General features: G+C 43.6%; 1 protein-coding gene across 3 annotated transcripts in view; it reads right to left on the reverse strand.

Moving 5' to 3' along the window:
* HERC2 (HECT and RLD domain containing E3 ubiquitin protein ligase 2) overlaps window positions 1-26,272 on the reverse strand; it is a 331,520-nt gene that overhangs the window by 186,026 nt on the left and 119,222 nt on the right. The window contains exons 1-2 of one of the 3 annotated variants that reach the window (XM_073353158.1): window positions 15,646-15,726; window positions 14,453-14,566 (exon numbers count right to left, since the gene is read on the reverse strand). In XM_073353158.1, coding sequence (XP_073209259.1) covers window positions 14,453-14,524 — 72 coding nt within the window. In that variant the 5' untranslated portion in view covers window positions 14,525-14,566; window positions 15,646-15,726. Of the gene's footprint in view, window positions 1-14,452; window positions 14,567-15,583; window positions 15,727-26,272 lie in introns of those variants that run through there. The other 2 variants (XM_073353169.1, XM_073353148.1) reach the window with 2 other exon arrangements.

The raw sequence follows: 26,272 nt of genomic DNA on the forward strand, positions 1-26,272 counted from the left end.
CAAACATACATTATATACAGAAAATAAACAGACAATCTCAGGCTTTACATTTCCCTTTTCTAATCCAAGTTACCCGTTGCCTTTGAACACTATTCCTGCACTGATGAAGAGGTGGAGTTAAACAATGATGAGGAGCTCCTGGCCAGGTTGCCCCATGGGGCAGGCAGCCAGGAACTCTTCACCACTCTGAAGGTGTCTGGCCAGTCTCAGCAGTTGCTCTCCGGTGAGCAAGAAGCAGGAAAGGAGATGCCTGGGAAGCAGTTTGCGTAGTTCAGAGGCGGGTTCAGGGTATAGAAATGTACAAGGCTGGCTGTGTTCCTCTGTGCTGGACATTTCTCTGTGCAGCTAATCAGTACAGCAGAACAGGGTGTTGATGCACGCCAAGATCTCATGGGAATCCTCCAGAGAGATCTCTAGGAAGTTTTCCTGGAGGTACTCTGCAATCCCCTGCTGAAGGTTCTTTGGCAGAGCTGCTCTTTTCCTTCCCCCATTGTAGGAAGCTTTCCTGTGCTATTCGGCAATCACTTGTGAGAGGACCAAAGCAGCACACAGGCGAGTAGCATAGGGACCAGGGCAGAAGCCACAAGCATGTAGTAGACATACCCTTTCTTCCCTGCTTACCCTCAGCAATGATATACACAATGACCCCCAACTATGGAAAAGTGCGGGAGAATTTTAGAGTTTTTCCCCCCTAGTCACTGTACCACAACCCTTACAGAGCATATAGGGACAAATTAGAAAGGCCAAGGCACAAAATCAGATTAAATTAGATATGGACATAAAAGGTAAAAAAACAAGACTACATTTTACAAATACATTAGAAGTAAGAGGAAGACCAAGGACACGGTAAGCCGATCACTCAAAAAGGAGGGAAAAATAGTAGAAAATGCATCAACGACCGAAATGCAAAACAATTTTTTTTGTTTCACTTTTCATCAAAAAGGCTAGCAGTGATCAAACAACTAACATAGCTAACATCTGTATAAAAGGGGTAGGATCGGAGGCTAAAATAGGGAAAGAACCCATTTAGAATTACTTAGACAAGTTAGTGTCTTCAAGTTGACAGGGCCTGACAAAATACACCCTAGAATACTTAAACTAACAGAAGACATCTCTGAGCCATTAGTGATTATATTTGAGAACCCATGGAGGATGGGAGAGATCCCAGAGGACTGAAAAAGGCCAAACATAATACTTATATGTTAAAAGGGAAATAAGGACAACCCAGGGAAATATAGACCAGTCCAATTAACTTTAGTACCCACAAAGATAATGGAGCAAACAATCAATTTGTAAGCACCTAAAAAAAGAAAGATAAGTAACAGTCAACATGGATTTATCAAGATCAAATCACAACAAGCTGGGATGTGCTCAAGGGGAGACAAGCAGAGGCACGGGCCAGGGTCACAGAGGGACCTGACAGTTCTTCCAGCCCCGTGGCCACGGTAGGGGCACAGAACATGCCCCTCCAAAAGCCATCAAATGTTTAATCCCTGTACATGCCCCTGCATCAAGTCAACCTGATATCCTCCTTTGACAGAGAAACAAACCTTGTGAATGGGGGAAAGCAGTAGATGTGATGTATCTCAACTTTACTAAGGCTTCTGATTCTGTCTCACATGATCTTCTCATAACTTGGGTGAGAATTTTCCCCAAAGGGACTAATGCCCCCTTCTCTCCTTCTGCAGACTGGGCCGGCCCAAGACCCCCTGCCACCTGGCCACACTGCACTTGCCTGGCCTAAGGCACTCTCCTGAGCCCTCCCTCCTATATAGGGCTGGTATTGCTGCTCCCCCCGCCCCACACATTCCTCCGTGTCCCACTAGAGGGTCACACCTCACCTTTCTGGCAAAATGCAGAGTTTTGCCCAAAAAATCGGGATGGCCAGTACAGGGCCTTAAAAAGGACTGTCCCAGCCAAAACAGGACATATGGTCACCCTACTCATAAGCAAACTAGGGAAATATAGTCTAGACAAACCTACTGTAAGGTGGGTGCACAACTGGCTGAAAAACAGTACTCAGTTATCTCTTGTTCATAGTTAAGCTGGAAACGCATATTGAGTGGGGTCCTGCAGGGATCGGTCCTGGGTCCAGTTCTATTCAATCTCTTCATAAATGATTTAGATAATGGCAAAGAGAGTACACTTAAAGTTAGCAGATGATACCAAGCTGGCAGTGGTTGCAAGAACTTTGGAGGACAGGATTAGAATTCAAAATTACCTTGACAAACTGGAGAAATGGTCTGAAATCAATAGGATGCAATTTAGTATGGAGAGACTCAAAGTATTCTAATGAAGGAACAATCAATTGCACAGATCCAAAATGGAAAATGACTGCCTAGGAAGGAGCATTGCTGAAAAGCATCTTGAGGTTATAGTGGATCACAAACTAAACAGAAAGCAATACTGTTGCAAAAACATTCTGGAATGTATTAACAGAAGTATTGTAAGAAAGACATGAGTAAGGCTGCGAGTTTATCACAGAAGTCATGGATTCCCTGACTTTCTGGGACCTCTATGACTTCTGAAGTGGCAGGTACAGCTGGCTCTGGGGCTGCCTGAGCAGCTCGGGCAGCCCCTGAACAGCCACACAGGCCACTGCTAGGGCAGTCTTGGCCCTCCCCCCCGCCCACTGCCAAAGCAGCACCAGCAGGAGTTTGGGTGTGGGAAGGGGCTCAAGGCTGGGAGTTTGGGTGCAGAAGGGGGTGAGGGCTCTTGTGTGGCACTTACCTCGGGAAGCTCCCCAGAAGGGGAGACAAGTCCCTTCCTCAGCTCCTAGCTCCACGCGCTGCCCCCGCCCCAAGTGCTGGCTCCACAGCTCCCATTATCTGGGGACTGTAGCCACTGGGAGCTGCAGGGGTGGTGCCTGCAGGCGGAGGCAGCGCACAGAGCTAGGAGCTCAGGGAGGGATAGGTCGCCGCTTCCGGGGAGCCACAAGGAGCTAGGTAGGGAGCCTGCCAGCCCCGGCACGCCCCACCCCTGAACACCCGTGGCGCCCCCCACCCCAAGATTTAGTCAGAAGTATATAGTACAAGTTATAGACAGGTCACGGACCATGAATTATCGTTTAGTGACTGGTCTAACTTTTACTTAAAAAAAACCCCACACCTGTGACTAAAATGTAGCCTTAGACATGAGAAGTAATTCTACTACTACTCCGCACTGATAAGACCTCAGCTGTAGCACTCTAGCCAGTTGTGGGCACCACAGTTTTGGAAAGATGGGGCCAAATTGGAATAAATCCAGAGAAGAGCAACAAAAACGATTAAAGGTCTAGAAAACATTACCTACAGGGAAAGATTAAACAAACTCAGTTTTTTCAGTCTGGAATAGAGAAGACAGAGGGTGGACATAATAACAGTCTTCAAGTACATAAGTGTTACAAAGAGGAGGGTGACAAGTTGTCCTCCTTAACCACTGAGGACAGGATAAAACGTAATGGGCTTAAATTGTTGCGAGAGAGATTTAGGTTAGACATTACGAAAAGCTTCCTAACTGTAAGAGTAGTTAAGCACTGAAACAAATTACCTAGGCAGGTTATAGAATCTCCACCAGTGCAGGTTTTTAAGAACAGGTTAGACACACACCTATCAGGGATCATCTAGATAACACTAATTCCTGCTTCAGTGCAGGGGACTGAATAGATGATCTAATGAGGTCCCTTCTAGTCCTACATTTCTATAATTCTATTAACAGAACATTTAGGGATAAAGAGGTTTCTGAAGATACTCAGTGAGTTCAGGATCACATTCTCCAAAACATTCATGTGCAACCAGGGCCGTCCCTAGCTATTCTGGTGCCCTACACAGCACCCCTGGGGGAGGGGGGCAGGCTTGGGGGAAAGGGAGGAACCACCCCTCAGCACTCACCAGCAGTGCGGTTGGGGCCTGGCCACTGGACTTCTCACCCCTGGTGAGTGCAGGCCCAGCCCTGCTTCAGTCCTCAGGGGAGTGGGGATGGAGCGGGAGTGGAGCAGGGGCAGGGCAGAGGCTTTGGGGAAGGGGTGGAGCGAGGCCAGAGCTGAGGTGGAGCGAGGCCAGAGCTGAGGTGGAGCGAGGCCAGAGCTGAGGTGGAGCAGCGGCAGAAGAGGCGAAGCAGGGGCTGGAGCAGCTGTGTAGGGCGCCAGAAAAGTACAGCTGCATACTTTGCGTATTGGTAAGGACAGCCTTGTGTGCAACTGCTAGTCTTACAGAGAAGAAATTCAACTGACAGGCCGCCTTTCTGCATTTGCTCCCATACCAGACTGGACACACCTGGCAACCATAGTCACCATTTGGAGAATGGAATTAGGAAGCACTACATTAATGTACTACACACTCAGCAGCCCCCACCGTAACCTATTGGTAATCTTACCCGCTTAATTAAACTGAGGCTTTTACTCTGACTGGCACTAGGTTTACTTTTTAAAGTTAGAAGCTGAAGTGTTTATTTAGTTTAATAGATTTTCTTTAGCCCAATTAACAACTAACTTAAAAAACTAATTTAGAAGCCTACTCTCCCTCTGTGCAAACTCCTATTCTATTTCTCTCAAGTCTCAAGAGAAGTCCTGAATCCCTTCCTGGGCAGATGACCTTGAGCAGGAAGACAGCAGAATCTAGAAGATCTAACTTTTCATTAAACTCCATAGACCAAATCATGCATGCCAATTATTATGCTCCTTTCTAATCCAAATGGAGGAGACACTGCCACATCACCTGCATGAGACCCTGAATCCTCACCATATTTTTCCATGCACAATCTCAACTGAAGTTTTCTAAAAATAGGATTCTTTTAGAAATAAACAGGAGTTGGGTAAATTGTTTTGGAATCAACTGTTTAGAGATTTGTTTGCCAAGATTTTCTGAACATGGTCTAGCTCAGGGGTGGGCAAACTTTTTGGCCCGAGGGCCACATCGGGGTGCAAAACTGTATGGAGGGCCGGGTAGGGAAGGCTGTGCCTTCACAACAGCCTGGCCCCTGCCCCCTAACCACCCCCTCCCACTTCCCGCCCCCTGACTGCCCCCCTCAGAACTCCCGACCCATCCAACCCCCCCTGCTCCTTGTCCCCTGATTTCCCCCTCCTGGGACCCCCCTGCCCCAAACCACCACACCCCCGGGACCCCCTACCCAACCCCTGCACCGCCGCCACCCCCTTACCATGCCACTCAGAGCAACAGGAGCTCGCAGCCCTGCTGCCTGCGCAGTGGCGTAACTGTGGGGGAGGGGGAACAGCAGGGGAGGGGCTGTGGGCTAGCCTCCCGGGCAAGGAGCTCAGGGGCCGGGCAGGACAGTCCCACGGGCCAGATGTGGCCTGTGGGCCATAGTTTGCTCACCTCTGGCCTAGCTGATTAACAATTTATGCCACAAGAGCAAACTCCCCTGTAGGCAGAATGAAAGTCTGAAGTTACTTGTATGAACTTCACTGAAGCACGTACTGCAAGTAAAACAAAGCAGGCAGCAAAACCATCCATCCAAGAACTTAATTAAGACACAACCCTCAAAGAAACATTTAAATAGCAACCTGAAAAATGTATCAGAAACCTGCTAACAACGGCCAGTTATGAAAGACAGGAACTACTCACTGGGAAGCACTCCAAAATCCCTAGCAGTGCAAAGGGGAGAAAGAAAAGAGCATCCTGCCTCTTCCTTGCAGCTGCATCATATTTTGTATCAACCCTTAAAAAAAGGGGGGGTGAGCGGGGGGGAAACAGGACCTTTTTTCCTTCTTTTATCTCCCCTCCCACTCAGACTGCTGTAAAGAGAAGGGTAGAAAAGTAACATTCATATTCCCCCGTTTTCTCCCACACACTCTGTTTTTTGTATTTCTTACCCTTTTGTTGTCTCTCTTTTGTGGTTGGTTTTGGTTTTTTTTCTGGTTTCCTTTTCCCAGTCTCCATGGGATCATACCCCACTTACCATGAAAAGCCATAGTGAAGCAAATACTTGTAACACTTGTGTTTTACTATTTAGCTTGAGGAGTAAGAGTGAAGCTTACTAGCACTGCATCAGTTCCATACTCTGCTACTAAAGTCCTAAATATTGGAAGTCTTCCCACTGGACACCAGAAAGTACTTTTTCCGAGCTTTAATTTAAACAGGAAAATGCATTAACACTAGTGTTCTACAGGATTTGAAAAATCCTACTTGCTACAGGAGACTCTTAAATTGTTACGAGTGAGTGAAAAGTCAAATACCACTAACTCCTTCAGAACCAAAAGCTTTCGTTGAGGGACAGCATCAAATTGATTTTAATTGACTATTTTCATAAAATAGAATGATGGAGCACCCCAGGATTTTTTTTTACATTTTTGAGTTATTTAAAACTGCAAGTGTTTCTGAACCCTGTTGATGTTTGTAAGGCTCTTTTCAGAAACTGACTATAAAGAGGAAGTGACTGAAACCCACCACATAAGTAAAAAAATAGTTTGCGCTAACTTTTCCATTTTAATAACCAAGGCCCTGATACGACAATAAGATCCTCACAGGTGGATGACACAGATGCAGGGGAGCCTCACCAAATGCAACAGGATTCCAGGCTGGCAAAGGAACTCAATTCAAGATCAGGATTTTAGGCATAATTTATAGAAGGTACAAAGATTTCAGACATGAGTATACTTCTTAAAGTTTGTTACCCCTTTGAAAAAGTTACCTCTAGCCCGTATGGTTACAAAAATAGCCTTCCAAATATGAAATGACTGTAAGTTGACGCAAAGCTGTCTTATTAAGAAGAGACAGCTCTAGTACCTTGGCTGCTGCCCATTGCTTTCCCAAGCTACAGCAGACTCTTTACTACTGCTATTCAGTTAATAGAGCAGGATCTAAAAACAGCATCAGTATAGGAAGCCCAACACGCTCCCCTTTCCACTAGCTGGCATGGGAGGCTTTCCCAGCTGGAGGCTAGGGCCAATCTTCTGTATCTGGCTTTGACTAGTAGTTTTAGTCCCCTAGGTATTGGCTTTCTGCTAAAATTGTTTAAGTTCTATGTATGAGGTAGATATGGACAAGAGCGGAAAGTAGGGAAGTAAGGAGAGGAAAGAGCAAGACTCTCATAAGAGCGTGGAGGCAAAAGAAAAACCTGAAAATGTTGTCGAGAAAACAAGCCATATTCTATAGGGGTTTAAAAAAAAATAGATGAGAGTGAAGTCAAGAAGGGAAAAAGGTATGACAAATGTAAGAGATATGGCATGTTTAAAACATTTTAAAAAGTATTCAACAGAAAGGCGATTGACAGTGTTACTATTAAATACACAGACAGGTTTTAGAGTAGCAGCTGTGTTAGTCTGTATTCGCAAAAAGAAAAGGAGTACTTGTGGTACCTTAGAAACTAACAAATTTGTTATTTTTATTAAATACACTATATATCAGTTTTATTTCTTTAATTGGTGGGGGTGCCAGCACAAGTACACAAGGATACACTGCATCAGGGTGCAAGCCTCCCAGCCTGGGTTCACAGACTCATGCTATTCTTGAAGCGCTTGCTCAAGTCTGTGGGACCCAGACTGGGAGGCTCACTCCCAGATGCAGTGTAGACATACCCTTACACACTTAACAAGATTAATTCTTGGGCTACAAAGGGTCAGGTAAATTTTTTAAGCCCTGGTAACAATCTGTTTTGTCACAACTTTTCACACTTGGCTCAAAATTAAGGGAGAAGGGGACAAGAATTTTGAAATACATCTAAAAGCATGTCTGAAGTAAACATGAATGACCCGTTACCGTTTATAGCTTTTTCCATATACCTGTATCTCTCCCAATACTGGCAAATACTCTACCAAACGTGATTCCCCACATGTTAAAGGAAAAACTAGAATGCAGTAAGAGAATATTCTATTTGTCTAATTACAAAATATTGTATTTAAGAAACTTTAACAATCTAATTAAAACATTAGTAAACAAAGACAAAGCCATCTTAACAGTTTGATAATGACAAGCCAGCCAGAATCACTGCCTTGGAAGTCAGGCTTTCATTGGTAGTATAAGCCTATTATTTAGGCTGCCAATAGCAACACTAGTTCTTTCAGTTGCACTTGGCATCAATCTTGGCTTCTGCTGTGGGGCACGGTTTAATCTAAATGGCAGCCTCCATTGGGAGACAACAGATCATTCACCCAGCAGATACACTGAAACAGGAATTTCTGAACAGTGTTTTGAAAATTCTACATCACACACAGAGGAGATATCCACATGCTAAGTTGCACGGGTGTGACCAGTGTTGCACATACATAAGACATCATCACCTGCACATTACTCCATCTACCCAGCACTTAGAGCAGTTTCAAAAGCCTATCTACAATAAATAAATAAATAACTAAATAAATAACGCCCATATGCCTTTCGTCCTTCTAATGCAATATGTGGTACTTCTCTTTGAGAAGTACAATTGATGATGATCCAGGAAAAGTAAGAAAAAGATCTGACAGTTTTCCTAGACTGTTTTAAAGTTTAATTTCTTGTTGCCATGTAAGGCTAGAAACAGAAGCAAAACACAATTGGGGAGCTTTTCCCCTTTCCAATGGGACCCAGCACTCACGTCTAGTTCTACAAGGCACATGAAAACTGTGGTGTTATGACAATTTATATATCTGAACAAGATAATATAGGTTATTTTTAGACACACCTTAGAAGGTCTTTTTATTTCTCTCCCTTGGAGATATATACACAGTTTCGCACACTGAGGCACCTGGCTGTACACCCAGAAGGCTAAAAGAAATAATCCTAATAAGTTTTTTAGAACTCTACAATATTCCTAAAATAGTTCCTATACTCTTTATGGTATGTACAGAATACACAGTGCGGTATAAATATGTTTGTCATAGTTGCATTATTCTTGAGTGGCAATCAAAAAACTCATGCCAACAAAATTTTCATGCCACACCACCCATCATATACTCAAAATGTTACCGTTAGACAGTGATACATGTTCTCTCTTGCCTCCTCTCATGTCAACATAATTGACTGAAAAACTATTTTGGACAGGGAGATAATAGAACGTATCCTTCCTCTGAAAAACAGTTCTAGTAGGAAAAAGATTATTAATTCCTTTTCTATTCCAGTTAGATTTTTTCTTAGCTTTTTCATTTAATTAAAGGTCTATTTGGACCGCCTCACCCACCTCCTAGGATCTATTAGCCCAGACAACCTTTCAGCAACACCATCAATCCTGCTTTCTATTACAGAACTGTCAGTGCATCTGAAGAAGATCTCTACATAAGCTCAAAAGCTTGTCTCACCAACAGAAGTTGGCCCAAGAAAAGACACTACATCACCCCACCTTGTCTCTCTAATATTGGAAAGTAAAGACACAAGGTGGGCGAGATAATATCTTTTATTGAAGCAACTTCTGTCGGCAAAAGACACAAGCTGATTTCCATTGTTCCTTGCAACAGTGGTCTTATTCTTATCTGCTTCTTGTGGCCTTCCAGTTGCTGGTTAGCTAGTCTCTTCCAGTCAGTATCTATCCTCCATACTCTGTTTTACTAGGGAGATCTACAGCTGGCTAGTAAATCACACACTTGTCTGGTTTGCTTTGCCCTACACAGACCAACAATCCACTGTAGATAAGACAAACCAGTTTTCTGATTTTTTTAAGCACTGTTTGAGACCTGTGTCAACAAGACACACAGAAAGCAGAAATATATTTAATGTTATAAGAAAAGGAAAAAATGACTACTTCTCTAATATTATTTCATATACATTTCTGTAACAGTTCATTACATGTTTCTTTACCAGCTGTCAAGTTATACTACAATACTGTCAGCCTATATCCCCTGACATGCTAGCCAACTCAAGTTATGACCATGGGGATGCCCCACACACCTGAGTTATCAGCAACACTCAGCTTATTACCAGAGTTAACTTTACAGATAAGACCAGCTCATAAAATAGTAGTTAGCAGTAACAACATATAGAGAAAGCGTGTAACTACTTTCAGATTCCAGGTTCTCGTTTGCTAACCTGGCAATTAATAAAAAACAAGCCAGATGGGTAGATCATCAAGCTCAGTATTCCAGAAAGCTATTATTACAGTTACTGTCTAAGCGGGAAGAGGCTCGAGTTTCATAGGTGCACGCTCCCACTGACTTCAACTGGAATTGTGACAGCTAATACTTCTGAAAAAAAAAAGAATCTAGATTTTAAGTTGAAAACTTCAAATAACTTGATAAATATTCAATATCTAGTGTAGTTAGTTTAGAACATCATTAATTTTGGTTTCAAATAATTTGAGCCATGGGATATAGTGCACTAGAAACTATCTATTTTTGACATGTTCTTTGGACTTCACTGTTCAATAACCTGGTCAACCATGAACACACATTTTGTAAGGGTAAGGGTCAGTGGGAGAAAGTTCACTTACCGAATAGTGAACAGCGGGAGAACAATAGATGTATTAAACGACTAGTCATATTGAAATGATATAAAAGATGTATAAATAAGACTTCAAAATATTTAAGAAGAGAACTTTGGCCTTGTAATGATCCAAGATGGCATCTACAATAATACTGACAAACTGGTAGCTGAGAGAGACAGGGAAAGAGAATAAGTAAACATAGCTACCAATAAAACTTTACACATCTTTACTGAAAAGTTTCAGAGTAACAGCCGTGTTACTCTGTATTCGCAAAAAGAAAAGGAGCTAACAACAGAACATGCCACATTACACAGGCTCTGAACCCTTGGCAGTCATTACCCTGAAACAGAATTAGGGCACTTTCAACTAGGCTCTGTGCTGTATCATCCACGCTGACCTCACTCATATCTTTTCGAACTTCACTAATTCATATTGGACCTTCTGTTCTGTACATGCCTGAGGTCCCATGGCATGGAAAAAGAATGGCTGCACATGACCCATTTTAAACTAATCATTTGTTCCATAGTTATGTTTATATGGGCTATTTTAATGCAGTGGCACAAACTTCACACCAGGCCAGAGCAAAAAAAAGAGTTAATGATCTCCACAGAGAACAGGATTTAATTGACTTCAATCCACAATACTTGCCAAAGTTATCAAGCTTGAAATAAGAGCCCATACAGCTATAGTAAATTATCAGCTTATAACAAAAGACACAGAACAAGGCAGGCCTCAGAAGCGCTGTTCTACCCAGAGGAAAGATATCCACCCTCCCTCTTTCAAGGCTCAGAGGAAACTACACTAGGCTACCAGCAATCTTCAAGCCCTGCAATGGAACATGGGACTGCTTGCAGCCTCTTGGGCCTCTGCTAATGACTTTTGCTAGATAATCTGTCCAACTTGCATTTTGCTGTGATGCTAGGAGTACCTTTCCCAGACCGGAAGAAGAGCTCTGTGTGGCTCGAATGCTTGTCTCACTCAGCAACAGAAGTTGGTCCAGTAAAAGATATTACCTCATTCACCTCGTCTCTCTAATATCCTGGGACGGACACTACTATTACACTACATACAAGACTCCATAAAGCAATGGTCCCCAAACTATGGTGTGCACAGAGGAATGTTCAGGTCAGCCCCCCCAGGGTGTCAGGAGGGAGTGCCACCCAGCCCTGCTCTGCCCCCGGCACCGCTCCTGGCCCCAGCTCCTGGGGGTGGGGGAGCAAAAAAGTTTGGGAGTCCCTGACATAAAGCCATTCTACAATCATTTCATGTACAGGAGACAAAGGATGTCAACAAGAGTCCAGCACACTAAATGTGATCTCTCACCTTAAAAAGGGATACTTCTTTTCTGATGTGATTTATATTATATCAAATAAATCAATATAAAAGCCCTAGAATAATTGGATTTTTATACCCAATAGCCAGTACAGTCCAGCATGCACTAAGAAAGAGACAAATCCACAGAGGATCTATTAGTTGAAGAACTTAAACTAATTCAAGGACCCATATACAGGTGGTTTTTTTTTAGTTGGAAAAAATTACACAGATTTTATATATAGATGTAGATTTTTGGGGGCGGGCGGCCTGGCATTACACTGAGAACAGAGCCAGTGTAATATTAGGCAGCAAAAAAAAAAAAAAAAGCTAAATTTGAAGAGACCAAATCAGTACATTACTTTTCTAACAAAACGTGGGGGTAATGTCTGATAATAGTTGGAGACAACAACTCTGACTATTCTTCAACAGACTGTAGATGAAACAAGAGGAAACAAACAACTGATTTTAACATTTAGCGTCTGGACATCATAATGGTAGCTCTGCTCTCAATTACTCTATTATGTTTCAGGTAAGACAAAATATTGTTTTGACAACTTTAGATGTAATTGGTTTCTTGTCATGAAAAGATTTACTTTTTATTTACTGAAAATTAAAAGTTCCTTAATATTAGGAGTTCCTCTTAATATAGCTCATTAAAGAGTTAACCATTACCTGGATTCCCACAATAGGCAAAAAGTACTTATTGCAGTTATAATTCATCCAATCAAAAAACAACCTCAAATTAAATTCAAGATGCTAGGACCATTTTGTTGATCATGTTCCCGAGCAATCACAAGACGTTCAGAATATTAACAAAGACATTATCAAACAAATCACATGAGCAGACAAATTTGTAATCTCCCAGTTCAGAAGAAAAACAAACAGTTGAAACAAAAACAACAAAAAACAACAAAAAAAAAACCACAAACTTGACCAGAAAGAAAGGCCACCACTTTCAACTACAAATTTCCACTATTCTCTTGTAGCTGACACTGCATGTTTGCGACCTATAATTTTTCTTCAAGATGCTTAGCTCAAAATTTGAGCTCAGGTATGAAATATATGTAACTTTGCCATTTAAAAGCATCTCTGTTATTTCTTAAAAAAATAAAAAGCATCTTAGATATCACTCACGACGCTTACTTATTAACTTGCTAAAAGTTTGTTTTGTTTTTTGCAGGTAGCAATGCAGGCTATTGGGAGGGGAAAGAGGAGAATTACTTTACCAATATCCAATGTGAGTTCAGTCATCTCTCGGAATTTCATATACAAGGTTTTTCCAATGAATGTAATGTGAAAATACCAACCCGCTAAAAGTTGCATGCTAGTAGTGAATCCGGTTTTGCTATTCTTTAGATGGAAAATATTGGAGACAGAATCTCATCAGATTGCGGGCTCCCCAGGACAAAGTCTGTCTCATTTATGTAGGCACAGGAACAGCTAATCAGTGGTTCTCAAACTTTTGTACTGGTGACCCCTTCCACATAGCAAGCCTCTGAGTGCAACCCCCCCCCATGAGTTTTAAAAAATGTATATATATTTAACACCATTATAAATGTTGGAGGCAAAGTTGGTTTTGGGGTCGAGGCTGACAGCTCACGACCCCCCATGTAATATCCTTGTGACTCCCTGAGGGGTCCGGACCCCTGAGCTAAATTCTAGGCTCAGCTCTGCCATTCAGTCACTCTGTGTAATCTTGGGAAAGGTCACTTGACTATGCCATTCTCTCAGTTTCCTCACCTGTAACTGAAGGATAATACTGACTGACCTACTTCAATGCCATTTTATGTATTACTTTGAAAATGTAAAGTACTGAAAAATATATACATATCTGATTGAACATTCCATTGACTGAACGTTCTATCCCAAATGCTTTACTGACCCGAACCTCTACATACTACCACTAATTACAACATGGATTTGAAAACTAGAAACTATAACATTATAATAAATCTTTATTCCATTTTCCATGGCCTTATCACGAGTGCATATGTTTTGGTTTTCAGTCAAACATCACAGATAAGAGAGTTATATGTTCCACTTTCACAATAAATCTCTGAACAAGGTACAATGTTTTTCCACAGGCCAAAAACAGGACAAAGATTCAAGATAAACTTATCAAACAACTCCTTGTAGGGCGTTTTTTAAGAAAGGGGGCAGGGGGGAGACCCACACACCACAATTTAAGTCCCTACAAATAATCCAAGCAGAATTATCAAGAAATTCATCTGTGGATTTAAAGTAGTTGCTCCTACTCTTCTATGCGCAAGTAACAATTTGATCAGATTTCAGTTTTCCTTAACCACAGGTTTCAGAGTAGCAGAGGTGTTAGTCTGTATCCGCAAAAAGAAAAGGAGTTCTTGTGGCACCTTAGAGACTCTGCTCAAATAAATCTGTTAGTCTCTAAGGTGCCACAAGTACTCCTTAACCACAGTTTTTCTTCCATGTTATAGCTATCAGCTATAAATAGTGAGAGTAAACAGTAGACTAAAAATTTTTACAGTACTTTTTAAACTCACAGAGCTCTACTAATTAAACATGAACCCCTGAATAAAGACATTAAAAAGCAAAAATATATACTTCAGCTTAGTTTTAAACAAAATAGAGACTACACTGAAATTAAAACTGTGCTTTTATTGCTTCTTTGAGATCAGTTCTCAGGGCAGCATGCTCAGAAACTGCATGCCATTTTCAACAGCATAGTTAGCTTCTTCCGTTTGTTACCAATTGACATTTAAAAACATTGCTGATGTGCACACCAAATGCCAGGATACAAAATACTATAATAAAAAACCACAAGGAAAGTCCTTACCTGTAAATCTGTCTTCAGCCATTTGGAATCAAACCTAGTTTGAGCAGCCAGACAAAAAGGTTCAGAAGACATTTTCCTTCTCCAGACCTCTCTAGGCTGGCAGAGTGGCCAGACCTGTCAGTGGAGGGGGGAAAAAAATCTAGTAGATAAAATAAGCTATACAAAGTTATTCTTGGTAATACCAGAAAAATTCCCATTTCCTCTAAGGTTGAATTTATATGACTCTCCCTATCTCTCATAAGAGCTGACACCCTGACAATACATAAAGGGGAGGAAAAAAGGGGGAGGAAGGAAGGAAGGAAGGAAGGAAAAGGTAGCAACAACGCTATTCAGACCACAAACCTTCCCCTCCCGAGGATGGTGAAAACATCCTTTCTGATGCACCGAAAGATGCCATCAGAGGCCCGGGCTGCTGTCTCTGCCCCTCAGACCCGTAAATGGTGCATGAAATAAATAATTGATCCAGAGTACGCCAGCAGCTGACAAACCCAAAGCTAGTACCGTTTTCACACCCACGCGCACGCGCGCACACACACAGAGATGGACAGTGGTGGGAGGTTTCTATGATGCTCCTCTCCAAATACAGCATCCTCTTCCCCTTCAAGCTCAGCCAAGGCCCGTTGTCACCATCCCCCCTACATTACTGCTCGAATTCGTCCTGTAATACGGTCTGCGGGCCGGGGACCTGGCCTCAGCACCGGTTAGTAAAGCCCTGATCCAGTTAGCTAGGAACGCTGCCCGGGCGCCCCGGGGAACCCGGGCTTCTGTGCAGCAGCAGCCGCCCCGCCGCCACCATGGCTCTGCCGCTCCCCCCGTTGTACGCGCCCCCAGGGCCGGGCCGGGCCGGGCCGGTGCCTCTCCCGCCCGCCATTCAACCCACCGAGACCCCCCATTACATCCCCCGGGACAGGCCTGTCCACCTCCCCTGCCCCGCTAACAGCTGCGTCAACAGGCGCCCAAGCAGGGCAGGGCTCAGGCCAGCCCCAGCAGAGAGAACGGGACTCCCCCCCAAGCAGCTCCCGGGCGGGGCGGGGCGGCTCAGCCCGGCCACCAGGGATCCCCCCCCTCCGGCGCCTAACAGCGGAGACGCACATCCCCAGTGCAGGGACAGGGGCGGCTCCAATTTCTCACCCCCACGGCACCGAGGGCCGCCCAGACCCCCCCGCGGGGACCGGTTCGCGCGCTGCGCTCACCCTCGGCGCCGTCTCCTCGCGCAGCCGCGACACGGCTCGAGCTATTCTTCTCCTCCGACTCCTCGCCCCGCCCCCACCCAATCCCCCTGCGGCGACACCGGAAGCAGGAGGGGCCTGTAGCCGGAGTCTACACCAATCAGCGTGTAGACAGGGGGCGGGACATCCTGTCTCGTAGCGGGCGGAGCCACAGAGCGGGAGGAGAGTAGGGGTCAAGCACTGATTGCGGGAGGGGCGGGGCCGCGGGGGGAAAGGCCGTTGGCTGTTTGTGTAGCGCGCGCCCCTCCGCCCCCGGGCCTGCGTGGGCCCCGCCATAAAGCGCTAAGCAGCCTAGCGGGGAGCCGAGTTACAGCCCCTGTAAGCGGGGCGGGGACGGTCCTGGGAGCTGCCCTGTGACGTTAACTGGGACCGGTCGCCAGTTGAAAAGGGACCCTGTGGCCTCTCCAGGGCGCTCAAAGTCTGGCTGGGGGCGCAGTAGGTCCAGGCCCTCCCTGCCTTGGCTCCCTCAGAAGTACCGACCTGTCCTGTGGCTCCTAGGCGCAGCCCGGGGGCTGCACGCGCTGTCCCCCCTCCACAGGCTCCGCAGCTCCCATTGGCCAGGAACTGTGAGCCATGGGAGCTGCAGGGGCGGTGCCTGGGGGCAAGAGCGGCTGAGCGGCGCCTCCCTGCCTGACCCTGAGCCTAAGGACCACAGGGACCTACTGGCTGCTTCTAGGAGCCACGTGAAGTGAACCCGCCTGGAGCCCGTGCCACCTCCTGCACCCAAACTCCCTCCCACACTCCAATCCTGGAGGCCCTTCCCACACCCAAATTCCCTGCTGGAGCCTGCACCCCCTCCCTGAGCTTCTCCCCCACTCCAAACCCCTTGGCCCCAGCCCCCTACCGTGTCCCATACCTTCATCTCCAGCTCCACATCACAGCCCACATCCTGAGCTGGAGCCCTCATCCCTCCCACTCACCTCAACTCCCACCCCAGCTGCAAACCCCCTCCCACATGCCTGACCTCTCATTTCTGTCCCCAACCCGGGGTCTGGATCCCCAACCCATACCCCCCCACAAACACGCACCAAACCCCTGCTTCAGCCCGGAGCCCCCTCCCACACTCTGAACCCAGAGAAGGGGTGGGGCCTCTGGGAAGGGGCAGGGGTGTTCGGTTTTCTATGATTAGAAAGTTGGCAACCCTTGTAGTGTCTGGAAATATTTTTAAATGGGCAGTAGGGGTGGTTGTCATAAATATAAAGGGAAGGGTAAACCCCTTTAAAATCCCTCCTGGCCAGAGGAAAAATCCTCTCACCTGTAAAGGGTTAAGAAGCTAAAGGTAACCTCGCTGGCACCTGACCAAAATGACCAATGAGGAAACAAGATACTTTCAAAAGCTGGGAGGAGGGAGAGAAACAAAGGGTCTGTGTCTGTCGGTATGCTGCTTTTGCCAGGGATAGAACAGGACTGGAATCTTAGAACTTTTAGTAAGTAATCTAGCTAGGTATGTGTTAGATTATGATTTCTTTAAATGGCTGAGAAAAGAATTGTGCTGAATAGAATGACTATTCCTATGTGTGCTTTTTGTAACTTAAGGTTTTGCCTAGAGGGATTCTGTGTGTTTTGAATCTAATTACCCTGTAAGGTACCTACCATCCTGATTTTACAGAGGTGAATTCTTTACTTCTATTAAAAGTCTTCTTGTAAGAAAACTGAATGCTTTTTCATTGTTCTAAGATCCAAGGGTTTGGGTCTGTGGTCACCTATGCAAATTGGTGAGGATTTTTACCAAACCTTTCCCAGGAAGTGGGGTGCAAGGGTTGGGAGGATTTTGGGGAGAAAGATGTGTCCAAATTACGTTTCCCAGTAAACCCAGTTAGAGTTTGGTGGTGGCAGTGGTTATTCCAAGGACAAAGGATAAAACTAATTTGTATCTTGGGGAACTTTTAACCTAAGCTGGTAAAAGTAAGCTTAGGAGGTTTTCATGCAGGTCCCCACATCTGTACCCTAGAGTTCAGAGTGGGGGAGGACCCTTGACAGTGGTTATGGCAAGAGTAGGTTAGTGATGGACTATGAAAACGACTGTCCTGGGTCAGACCAGTTATCCTGCTGTGACAGTGGCCAGGGCCAGAAGCAACTAGCAGGCAGACAGTAGGAACACCCTGATCAGCGTGACTAATAGCCATTGATGGTCCTATCCTGCATGAACTTATCTAAGCCTTTTTTGAACCTTCACAACATCCCCTGCTAGCAAATTCCATAGGTTGACTTATGTGTTGTATGACCACATACATCCCTATGTTTTAAACTTGCTGCCTATTAATTTCATTGGGTGACTCCTGATTTTTGTGTTATGTGAAGGGGTAAACACTTCCTTATTCACATTCTCCATACCATTCATGATCTTATAGACCTCTCTCATATCCCCTTTTAATCACCTCTTTTCAAATTTAAATCATCCCAGTGATTTTAATCTCTCCTACTATGGAAGCTATTTTTCCCCTTCTCTGTACTTTTTCCAATTCTAATATATCGTTTTTGAGATGGGGTTACCAGAACTGCACACAATATTCAAAGTATGAGTGTACAATGGATTTACACAGGGGCATTAGGACATTGTTTTATTGTCTAGCCCTTTCCTAATGGTTTCTAACATTGTTAGCTTTTTTGACTACCACTGCGGCTTGGGCAGATACTACAGGACTATCCCCTATGACTCCAACATCTCCTTGAGTGGCAACAGCTAATTTAGACCCCCATCATTTTGTATATAGTTAGGATTACATTTTCCAACATGCATTACTTTGCACTAATCAACATTGAATTTCATCTGCCATTTTGTCACCAAGTCATCCACTTTAGTGAGAGCCCTTTGTAACTCTTCGCAGTTAGCTTTGAACTTACCTTGAGTAATTTTGCAATTGTCTGTAAATTTTGCCACCCCATTGTTTACTCCTTTTTCCCAATCATTTGTGATTACGTTGAACAGCACAGGTCCCCGTACAGAGCCTTGAGACGCCCCACTATTTACTGCTCTCCCTTGTGAAAACCCTTTATTCCAGTAGTTCTCAACCTCCAGCCCACAGGCTGCTTGCAGCTCATTCAGCATACAGCTGCGGCCCATGAGACATCCTCAGGGCCATACAGATAGTACTGGATGCAGCCCACAATGGTAAATAGGAATAAAGCAGTGATTCTCAACCTACCTTTAGTCTGTTACTGATCTATTAGAGGACCTCCTATTCCATGAATGGTTTCAGAGTAGCAGCTGTGTTAGTCTGTATCCGCAAAAAGAAAAAGGAGTACTTGTGGCACTTTAGAGACTAAAATTCAGTTGAGCATAAGCTTTCATGAGCTACAGCTCACTTCATCAGATGCGTTCAGTGGAAAATACAGTGGGGAGATTTATATACATAGAGAACATGAAACAATGGGTGTTACCATACACACTAACAAGAGAGTGATCACTTAAGGTGAGCTATTACCAGCAGGAGGGCGGGGGGGAAAAACCTTTTGTAGTGATAATCAAGGTGGGCCATTCCCAGTATTTGACAAGAACATCTGAGGAACAGTGGGGGATGGAGGGGAGGAATGAACTTGGGGAAATAGTTTTACTTTGTGTAATGACCCATCCACTCCCAGTCTCTATTCAAGCCTAAATTAATTGTATCCAGTTTGCAAATTAATTCCAATTCAGCAGTCTCTCATTGGAGTCTGTTTTTGCAGTTTTTTTTGTTGAAGAATTGCAACTTTTAGATCTGTAATCGAGTGACTAAAGAGACTGAAGTGTTCTCTGACTGGTTTTTTAATGTTATAATTCTTGACGTCTGATTGCATCTGATGAAGTGAGCTGTAGCTCACAAAAGCTTATGCTCAAATAAATTTGTTAGTCTCTAAGGTGCCACAAGTACTCCTTTTCTATTCCATGACTGTCTACTTTGCTTAAGAGCCTTTAGTGAGAGACCTTGTCAAAGGCTTTCTGAAAGTCCAATACACTACGTTGACTTGTCCAGATGCTTGTTGACTCCCTCAAAATACAATAGAGTTGTAAAGGGAAATCATGCCTCAAAGCCATGTTAACTCTACCTCAACAAATTGTGTTCATTTATGTGTCTGATCATTTTGTTTTTTCCTGTAGTTTCAACCAACGTGCTTGGTACTGAAGTTAGGCTTACTAGCCTGTAATTACCGGGATTGCCTCTGGAGCCTTTATAAAAAATATGTTTAAAAAAGTGTTATATTAGCTACCCTAGTCTCCAGTCATCTGGTACAGAGGCTGATTTAAGTGACAGGTTACACATCCCAGTAGTTTTACAATTTCATATTTGAGTGCCTTCAGAACTGTTGGATGAATGCTATTTGATCTGGTGACTTATTACTATTTATCAATTTGTTCCAATATATCCTCTGATACCTCAATCTGGGACAGTTCCTCAGATTTGTCACCTAAAAGAACGTCTTGGGTGTAGGAATTTCCCCTGCATCCTCAGCAGTGAAGACCGATGCAAAGAATTCATTTAGCTTCCCCACAACAGCCATAGCTTCCTTGAGCGCTCCTTTAGCAATTTAGTTGCTTAGTATCCCCACCATGGTGTCTTTTTATGGTCCTCTTACTTTTTTTTTTTTTTAAACACTACTACTTGGGATATACATTTAATTTGAGCCTCTGTTATGATTTTATAACAAGCCACCATGCAGTCTGTGGCATTTCACCCTTGTGACTCTTCCTTTTAATTTCTCTTCCACTAGCTGCTTCTTTGTGTAGTTCCCCTTTCTGAAATTAAATGCTACTGTGGTGGCTTTCTTTGGCATTTTTCCCCCTACAAGGATGTTCAATTTAATTACATTATGGTCACTATTACCGAGCAATTCAGCTAGATTCACCTCTTGGAGCAGATCTTGTGCTCTTATTAGGACTAAATCAAGAATTGCCTAACCCCTTGTGGGTTCCAGGACAAACTGTTTCTTGGAGTAGTTTTGTGGTGTCAAGAAATTTATCTCTGCATCCTTTCCTGAGGTGACATATCTGGTTAATATGAGGGTAGTCAAAATCCCCCATTGTTGTGTTTTCTGCCTTTGCAGCATCAATAAATCTCCTTGCTAATTTTCCATGAAATGTGAAATAATCAGGAAGGGGTTGGTTTGAAACAGGGATTTGAAGTAGAAAACTTAAGTAACCAGATGCCCAGGAAGAAGGAGGTTATTCTGAAGAGGGATGCTGAGAAAGAAAGCTATGGACTTCTTTGCATGAGTAGGAGGAGACAAGAGGAGCATGGAGGCAAGTAGAAACGGAGTGTGTATGTGAGGAAAAATAAAAATCACATTTAATTGTCAGTTTAGCACAGATTTAGTTAAGTCAGTGCAACTGCTTGTGCAAACGTGCTTCGTTTGGCTTAAGAGTATCTGCACAGAGGTTTTTGCCAATTTAACTAAATCAGCTTCTAAATCTGTGCAGTTTTCTCTTGCAAACAAGGCCTTCACTGAGACATGATGGCTCACAGCAGGAGACAATTGCAGCCAGGAAACAGAGCTGTATGTTGCCTCTAAAGTGAGGAAGAGAAGTTTTGGGGGGAGGGGGGGGGAGAGAAATAGAAAGAAAAAAGTTGGTAGGAATGTAGGAGTAATTGGGACATAGGAGAAGGGGGATGGGAGTAGGATGGGGTGACAAGGAGAAGAGGAGGGAGGAAAAGTGAATCATGTCTTGGTTCTGGGTTTGATTTGTTTGTTTTAAAATACAACAGTACTCAGAACAATTAAGATAAAAAAAGATCAAAGTTGGAATAAAAATCTGTTGCCCAGAAGCCCAAGGTGTACAAGTGGTATCAGAGAAGTATTCACTTACCTCCTTTGCCAAGGATGGAAAATGGAGGACGCTAGAGGTAGACTTGAGTGACATCAGGCATAGAAGTATTCAGCTGCCAGTCAGAGGGGCATGCACCCTGGGGACCTGAGTGAGAGCAGAACAAAGAAAAGATGGTCAGAACAACTGTGCTCCCAGTGGAATAAGACTTGTTCATGTCAGCCACACAAGTAATGCTTTGGAAGAAAGGGCTGGACCAGAAGGAAGTGCACTACCAAGGATACCTGAAGTTCAGCACCAGTTTGTGTGTATCCAACAGTATTCTAATCAGAGGCCTGTGTTGACTAGGGAGAAGAGAGATTACAGTCAAATAGCTAAAAGGCAGTTAGGCAAAGGTAAGCAGTAATTTAATTAATCTGCCAACAATTGTAAAGTAGGCTTTCTAATAAACTAAATCATAGGCTGATTACATGCTGTTGCAAAAACCCAGTACCATTGATTCTCCACTGCCTTTTGCATTGTGGAGTCATTTGCAAAGAGGATGTAACACACTTACGCTTTGCACAGGTATAAATAATTGCACAAGCTGCAGGTCTGATTCTTCATTGCCGTGATCTTTCTCTAATGCTTCTTACAGACTTTTACAATTGCAAATTTAGCTGCTGCCTCTGCCAGAGCCAAGCAATTTAATTTGTAAACTAAACCTTGATTTACACACTATTTTAAAACACAATTTAAAAATTTTATACACAGACTTCATTGATTTAAACAATATATTTGAAAAATGCCTGTAATACATCAAATCATCCTCCTGAATCAGCAGAGCATAATACCAAAGGCCTTAGGCTCAGTAAACAAAGTATATGGCACAAATGAATATGCTAAGGAATATGAGAAACAAATGCATTTTCCAGAAGTCATGGAAAGCTAAATATCCATTTGTTTGATATCAAAAAGATGAAATGTGTATAATTTGGAGAAGGGATGAAAAGCTTTTGGAGAAAATCAGTCTTTGTATGCAAGTATAAGACCTTTATCATTAATTCCCTGCATGTACATGCCTACTCCACTGCTCGTGGGATATGCATAAAAACAGGATTATATGTTATTGTCTAAAAGACTTGTCGACAGAAATTACTAGATAGCTCTTTAAAAGTGAACAGGAAGTTGTCCAAAAGTTTGCCACTTTCTTGAACATTGCTTACACAAAAAGAAAAGGAGTACTTGTGGCACCTTAGAGACTAACCAATTTATTTGAGCATGAGCTTTCGTGAGCTACAGCTCACTTCATCGGATGCATACCGTGGAAACTGCAGCAGACTTTATATACACACAGAGAATATGAAACAATACCTCCTCCCACCCCACTGTTCTGCTGGTAATAGCTTATCTAAAGTGATCATCAAGTTGGGCCATTTCCAGCACAAATCCAGGTTTTCTCACCCTCCACCCCACCACACAAATTCACTCTCCTGCTGGTGATAGCCCATCCAAAGTGACCACTCTCTACACAATGTGCATGATAATCAAGGTGGGCCATTTCCAGCACAAATCCAGGTTTTCTCACCACCCCCCCCACCCCCATACACACACAAACTCACTCTCCTGCTGGTAATAGCTCATGCAAACTGACCACTCTCCAAGTTTAAATCCAAGTTAAACCAGAACATGGCCCCACAGTATGCCAACATTTTTATGGCTGATTTAGAACAACGCTTCCTCAGCTCTCGTCCCCTAAAGCCCCTACTCTACTTGCGCTATATTGATGATATCTTCATCATCTGGACCCATGGAAAAGAAGCCCTTGAGGAATTCCACCATGATTTCAACAATTTCCATCCCACCATCAACCTCAGCCTGGTCCAGGCCACACAAGAGATCCACTTCCTGGACACTACAGTGCTAATAAACAATGGTCACATAAACACCACCCTATACCGGAAACCTACTGACCGCTATTCCTACCTGCATGCCTCCAGCTTTCACCCTGCCCACACCACACGATCCATCGTCTACAGCCAAGCTCTGCGATACAACAGCATTTGCTCCAACCCCTCAGACAGAGACAAACACCTACAAGATCTCTGTCAAGCTTTCTTACAACTACAATACCCACCTGCGGAAGTAAAGAAACAGATTGATAGAGCCAGAAGAGTTCCCAGAAGTTACCTACTACAGGACAGGCCTAACAAAGAAAATAACAGAACGCCACTAGCCGTCACCTTCAGCCCCCAACTAAAACCCCTCCAACGCATTATTAAGGATTTACAACCTACCCTAAAGGATGACCCAACACTCTCACAAATCTTGGGAGACAGGCCAGTCCTTGCCTACAGACAGCCCCGCAACCTGAAGCAAATACTCACCAACAACCACATACCACACAACAGAACCACTAACCCAGGAACTTATCCTTGCAACAAAGCCCGTTGCCAACTGTGCCCACATATCTATTCAGGGGACACCATCGCAGGGCCTAATAACATCAGCCACACTATCAGAGGCTCGTTCACCTGCACATCCACCAATGTGATATGCCATCATGTGCCAGCAATGCCCCTCTGCCATGTACATTGGTCAAACTGGACAGTCTCTACGTAAAAGAATAAATGGACACAAATCAGATGTCAAGAATTATAACATTCATAAACCAGTCGGAGAACACTTCAATCTCTCTGGTCACGCAATCACAGACATGAAGGTCGCTATCTTAAAACAAAAAAACTTCAAATCCAGACTCCAGCGAGAAACTGCTGAATTGGAATTCATTTGCAAATTGGATACTATTAATTTAGGCTTAAATAGAGACTGGGAGTGGCTAAGTCATTATGCAAGGTAGCCTATTTCCCCTTGTTTTTTCCTACCCGCCCCCCTGATGTTCTGGTTTAACTTGGATTTAAACTTGGAGAGTGGTCAGTTTGCATGAGCTATTACCAGCAGGAGAGTGAGTTTGTGTGTGTATGGGGGTGGATGTGGGAGGAGGTATTGTTTCATATTCTCTGTGTATATATAAAGTCTGCTGCAGTTTCCACGGTATGCATCCTATGAAGTGAGCTGTAGCTCACGAAAGCTCATGCTCAAATAAACTGGTTAGTCTCTAAGGTGCCACAAGTACTCCTTTTCTTTTTGCGAATACAGACTAACACGGCTGTTACTCTAAAACCAAGATAATACAGAAAGTGTCCACCACACGACAAAAACACTAACCCAGTAACCTATTCTTGCAACAAAGCCCAATGCCAACTCTGTCCACATATTTATTCAAGTGACACCATCATAGGACCTAATCACATTAGCCATGCCATCAGGTGCTTGTTCTCCTGCACATCTACCAATGTGATATATGCCATTATGTGCCAGCAATGCCCCTCTGCCATGTACATTGGCCAAACCGGACAGTCTCTATGCAAAAGAATAAATGGACACAAATCTGACATCAGGAATCATAACATTCAAAAACTGGTAGGAGAACACTTCAACCTCTCTGGCCACTCAGTAAAAGATTTAAGGGTGGCAATTTTGCAACAGAAAAGCTTCAAAAACAGACTCCAACGAGAAACTGCTGAGCTTGAATTAATATGCAAACTAGATATCCTTAACTTGGGTTTGAATAGAGACTGGGAATGGCTGGGTCATTTCACATATTGAATCTATTTCCCCATGTTAAGTATCCTCACACCTTCTGGTCAACTGTCTAAATGGGCCATCTTGATTATCACTACAGAAGTTTTTTTCCCCCATCCTGCAGATAATAGCTCATCTTAACTAATTAGCCTCTCACAGTTTGTATGGTAACTTCCAACTTATCTTACTATATGTTCCATTCTATGCATCCAATGAAGTGGGCTGTAGCCCACAAAAGCTTATGCTCTAATAAATTTGTTAGTCTGTAAAGTGCCACAAGTACTCCTGTTCTTTTTGCGGATACAGACTAACATGGCTGCTACTCTGAATACCACAACTTTGTTCTTTTTATTCTGGCTCTCCAAAAAGATTGTCCTTCAATTAGAAAGTTTGAATTTTTAAAGACATTTTCTAGTTTTATGGATCAAATGGCAACCTGAAGTTCTAGCCGATACTCCTGAGACAACTGTATCAAGGGTATCCAACGGATATGAGTGGTGCTTACTCAGACCAGAACCATCAGGCTATGCTACACAAGCCTAACTAGCAATCCATCACAAGCTTAAAGGGTGCTTAGAAACAAAATATGTGGACTCAGTCATAGTGACCATTCAACAGCACTTGTGTGGGACTAGTATAATTGTGGTCAGACCTGGATTTCAAACCAGATGGAGAATTTTTACTTGAATTTGAAACATTGTCTCAGTGGTGGTGATTGTGGCACTTTGATTTATACTAAAGCAAGAAGAAATTTCAATGTATGAGACCAATGAAAGTCAGACATGCTAAAAACAAGAGGGCTGCATTCTCAGTTCCACTAAGAAATGCTTGAAAACAGCAAAGAACGGTCTATAAATGGCTGGAGATAAGAAGCAGAGAATTCTCCCTGTGCAGAGGGCCTCTCTACTGCTATAAGTCAGTTGGAGGCAGCCACATCTCCCTCAGTAGAAAGAAGGGTCGTCAGGGACATTCTTGGGGTGGAACATGGATAGAACAGGGAAAAGAGGGGACACGGTGCAGTGTGTCTGTTGCACCTGATCTTCCACTGGCTTAGGGACCTTACGCCAGTGACATGAATTAAGGTTCCCTCTGTGCAGCCCTAACTTGTGCCATACTCAGGCAACTCTGAGGACACAGTGGAGAATCAGGGCCAAGAGAATACAAATATCCCCTGGCACTTCAGTCTAAAACAGAACAAACAGAATGCAGCAAAGTACCTTTAGACAA

The sequence above is a fragment of the Lepidochelys kempii genome, chromosome 1 (assembly GCF_965140265.1).
Source record: "Lepidochelys kempii isolate rLepKem1 chromosome 1, rLepKem1.hap2, whole genome shotgun sequence".
Classification (NCBI taxonomy): domain Eukaryota; kingdom Metazoa; phylum Chordata; order Testudines; family Cheloniidae; genus Lepidochelys; species Lepidochelys kempii.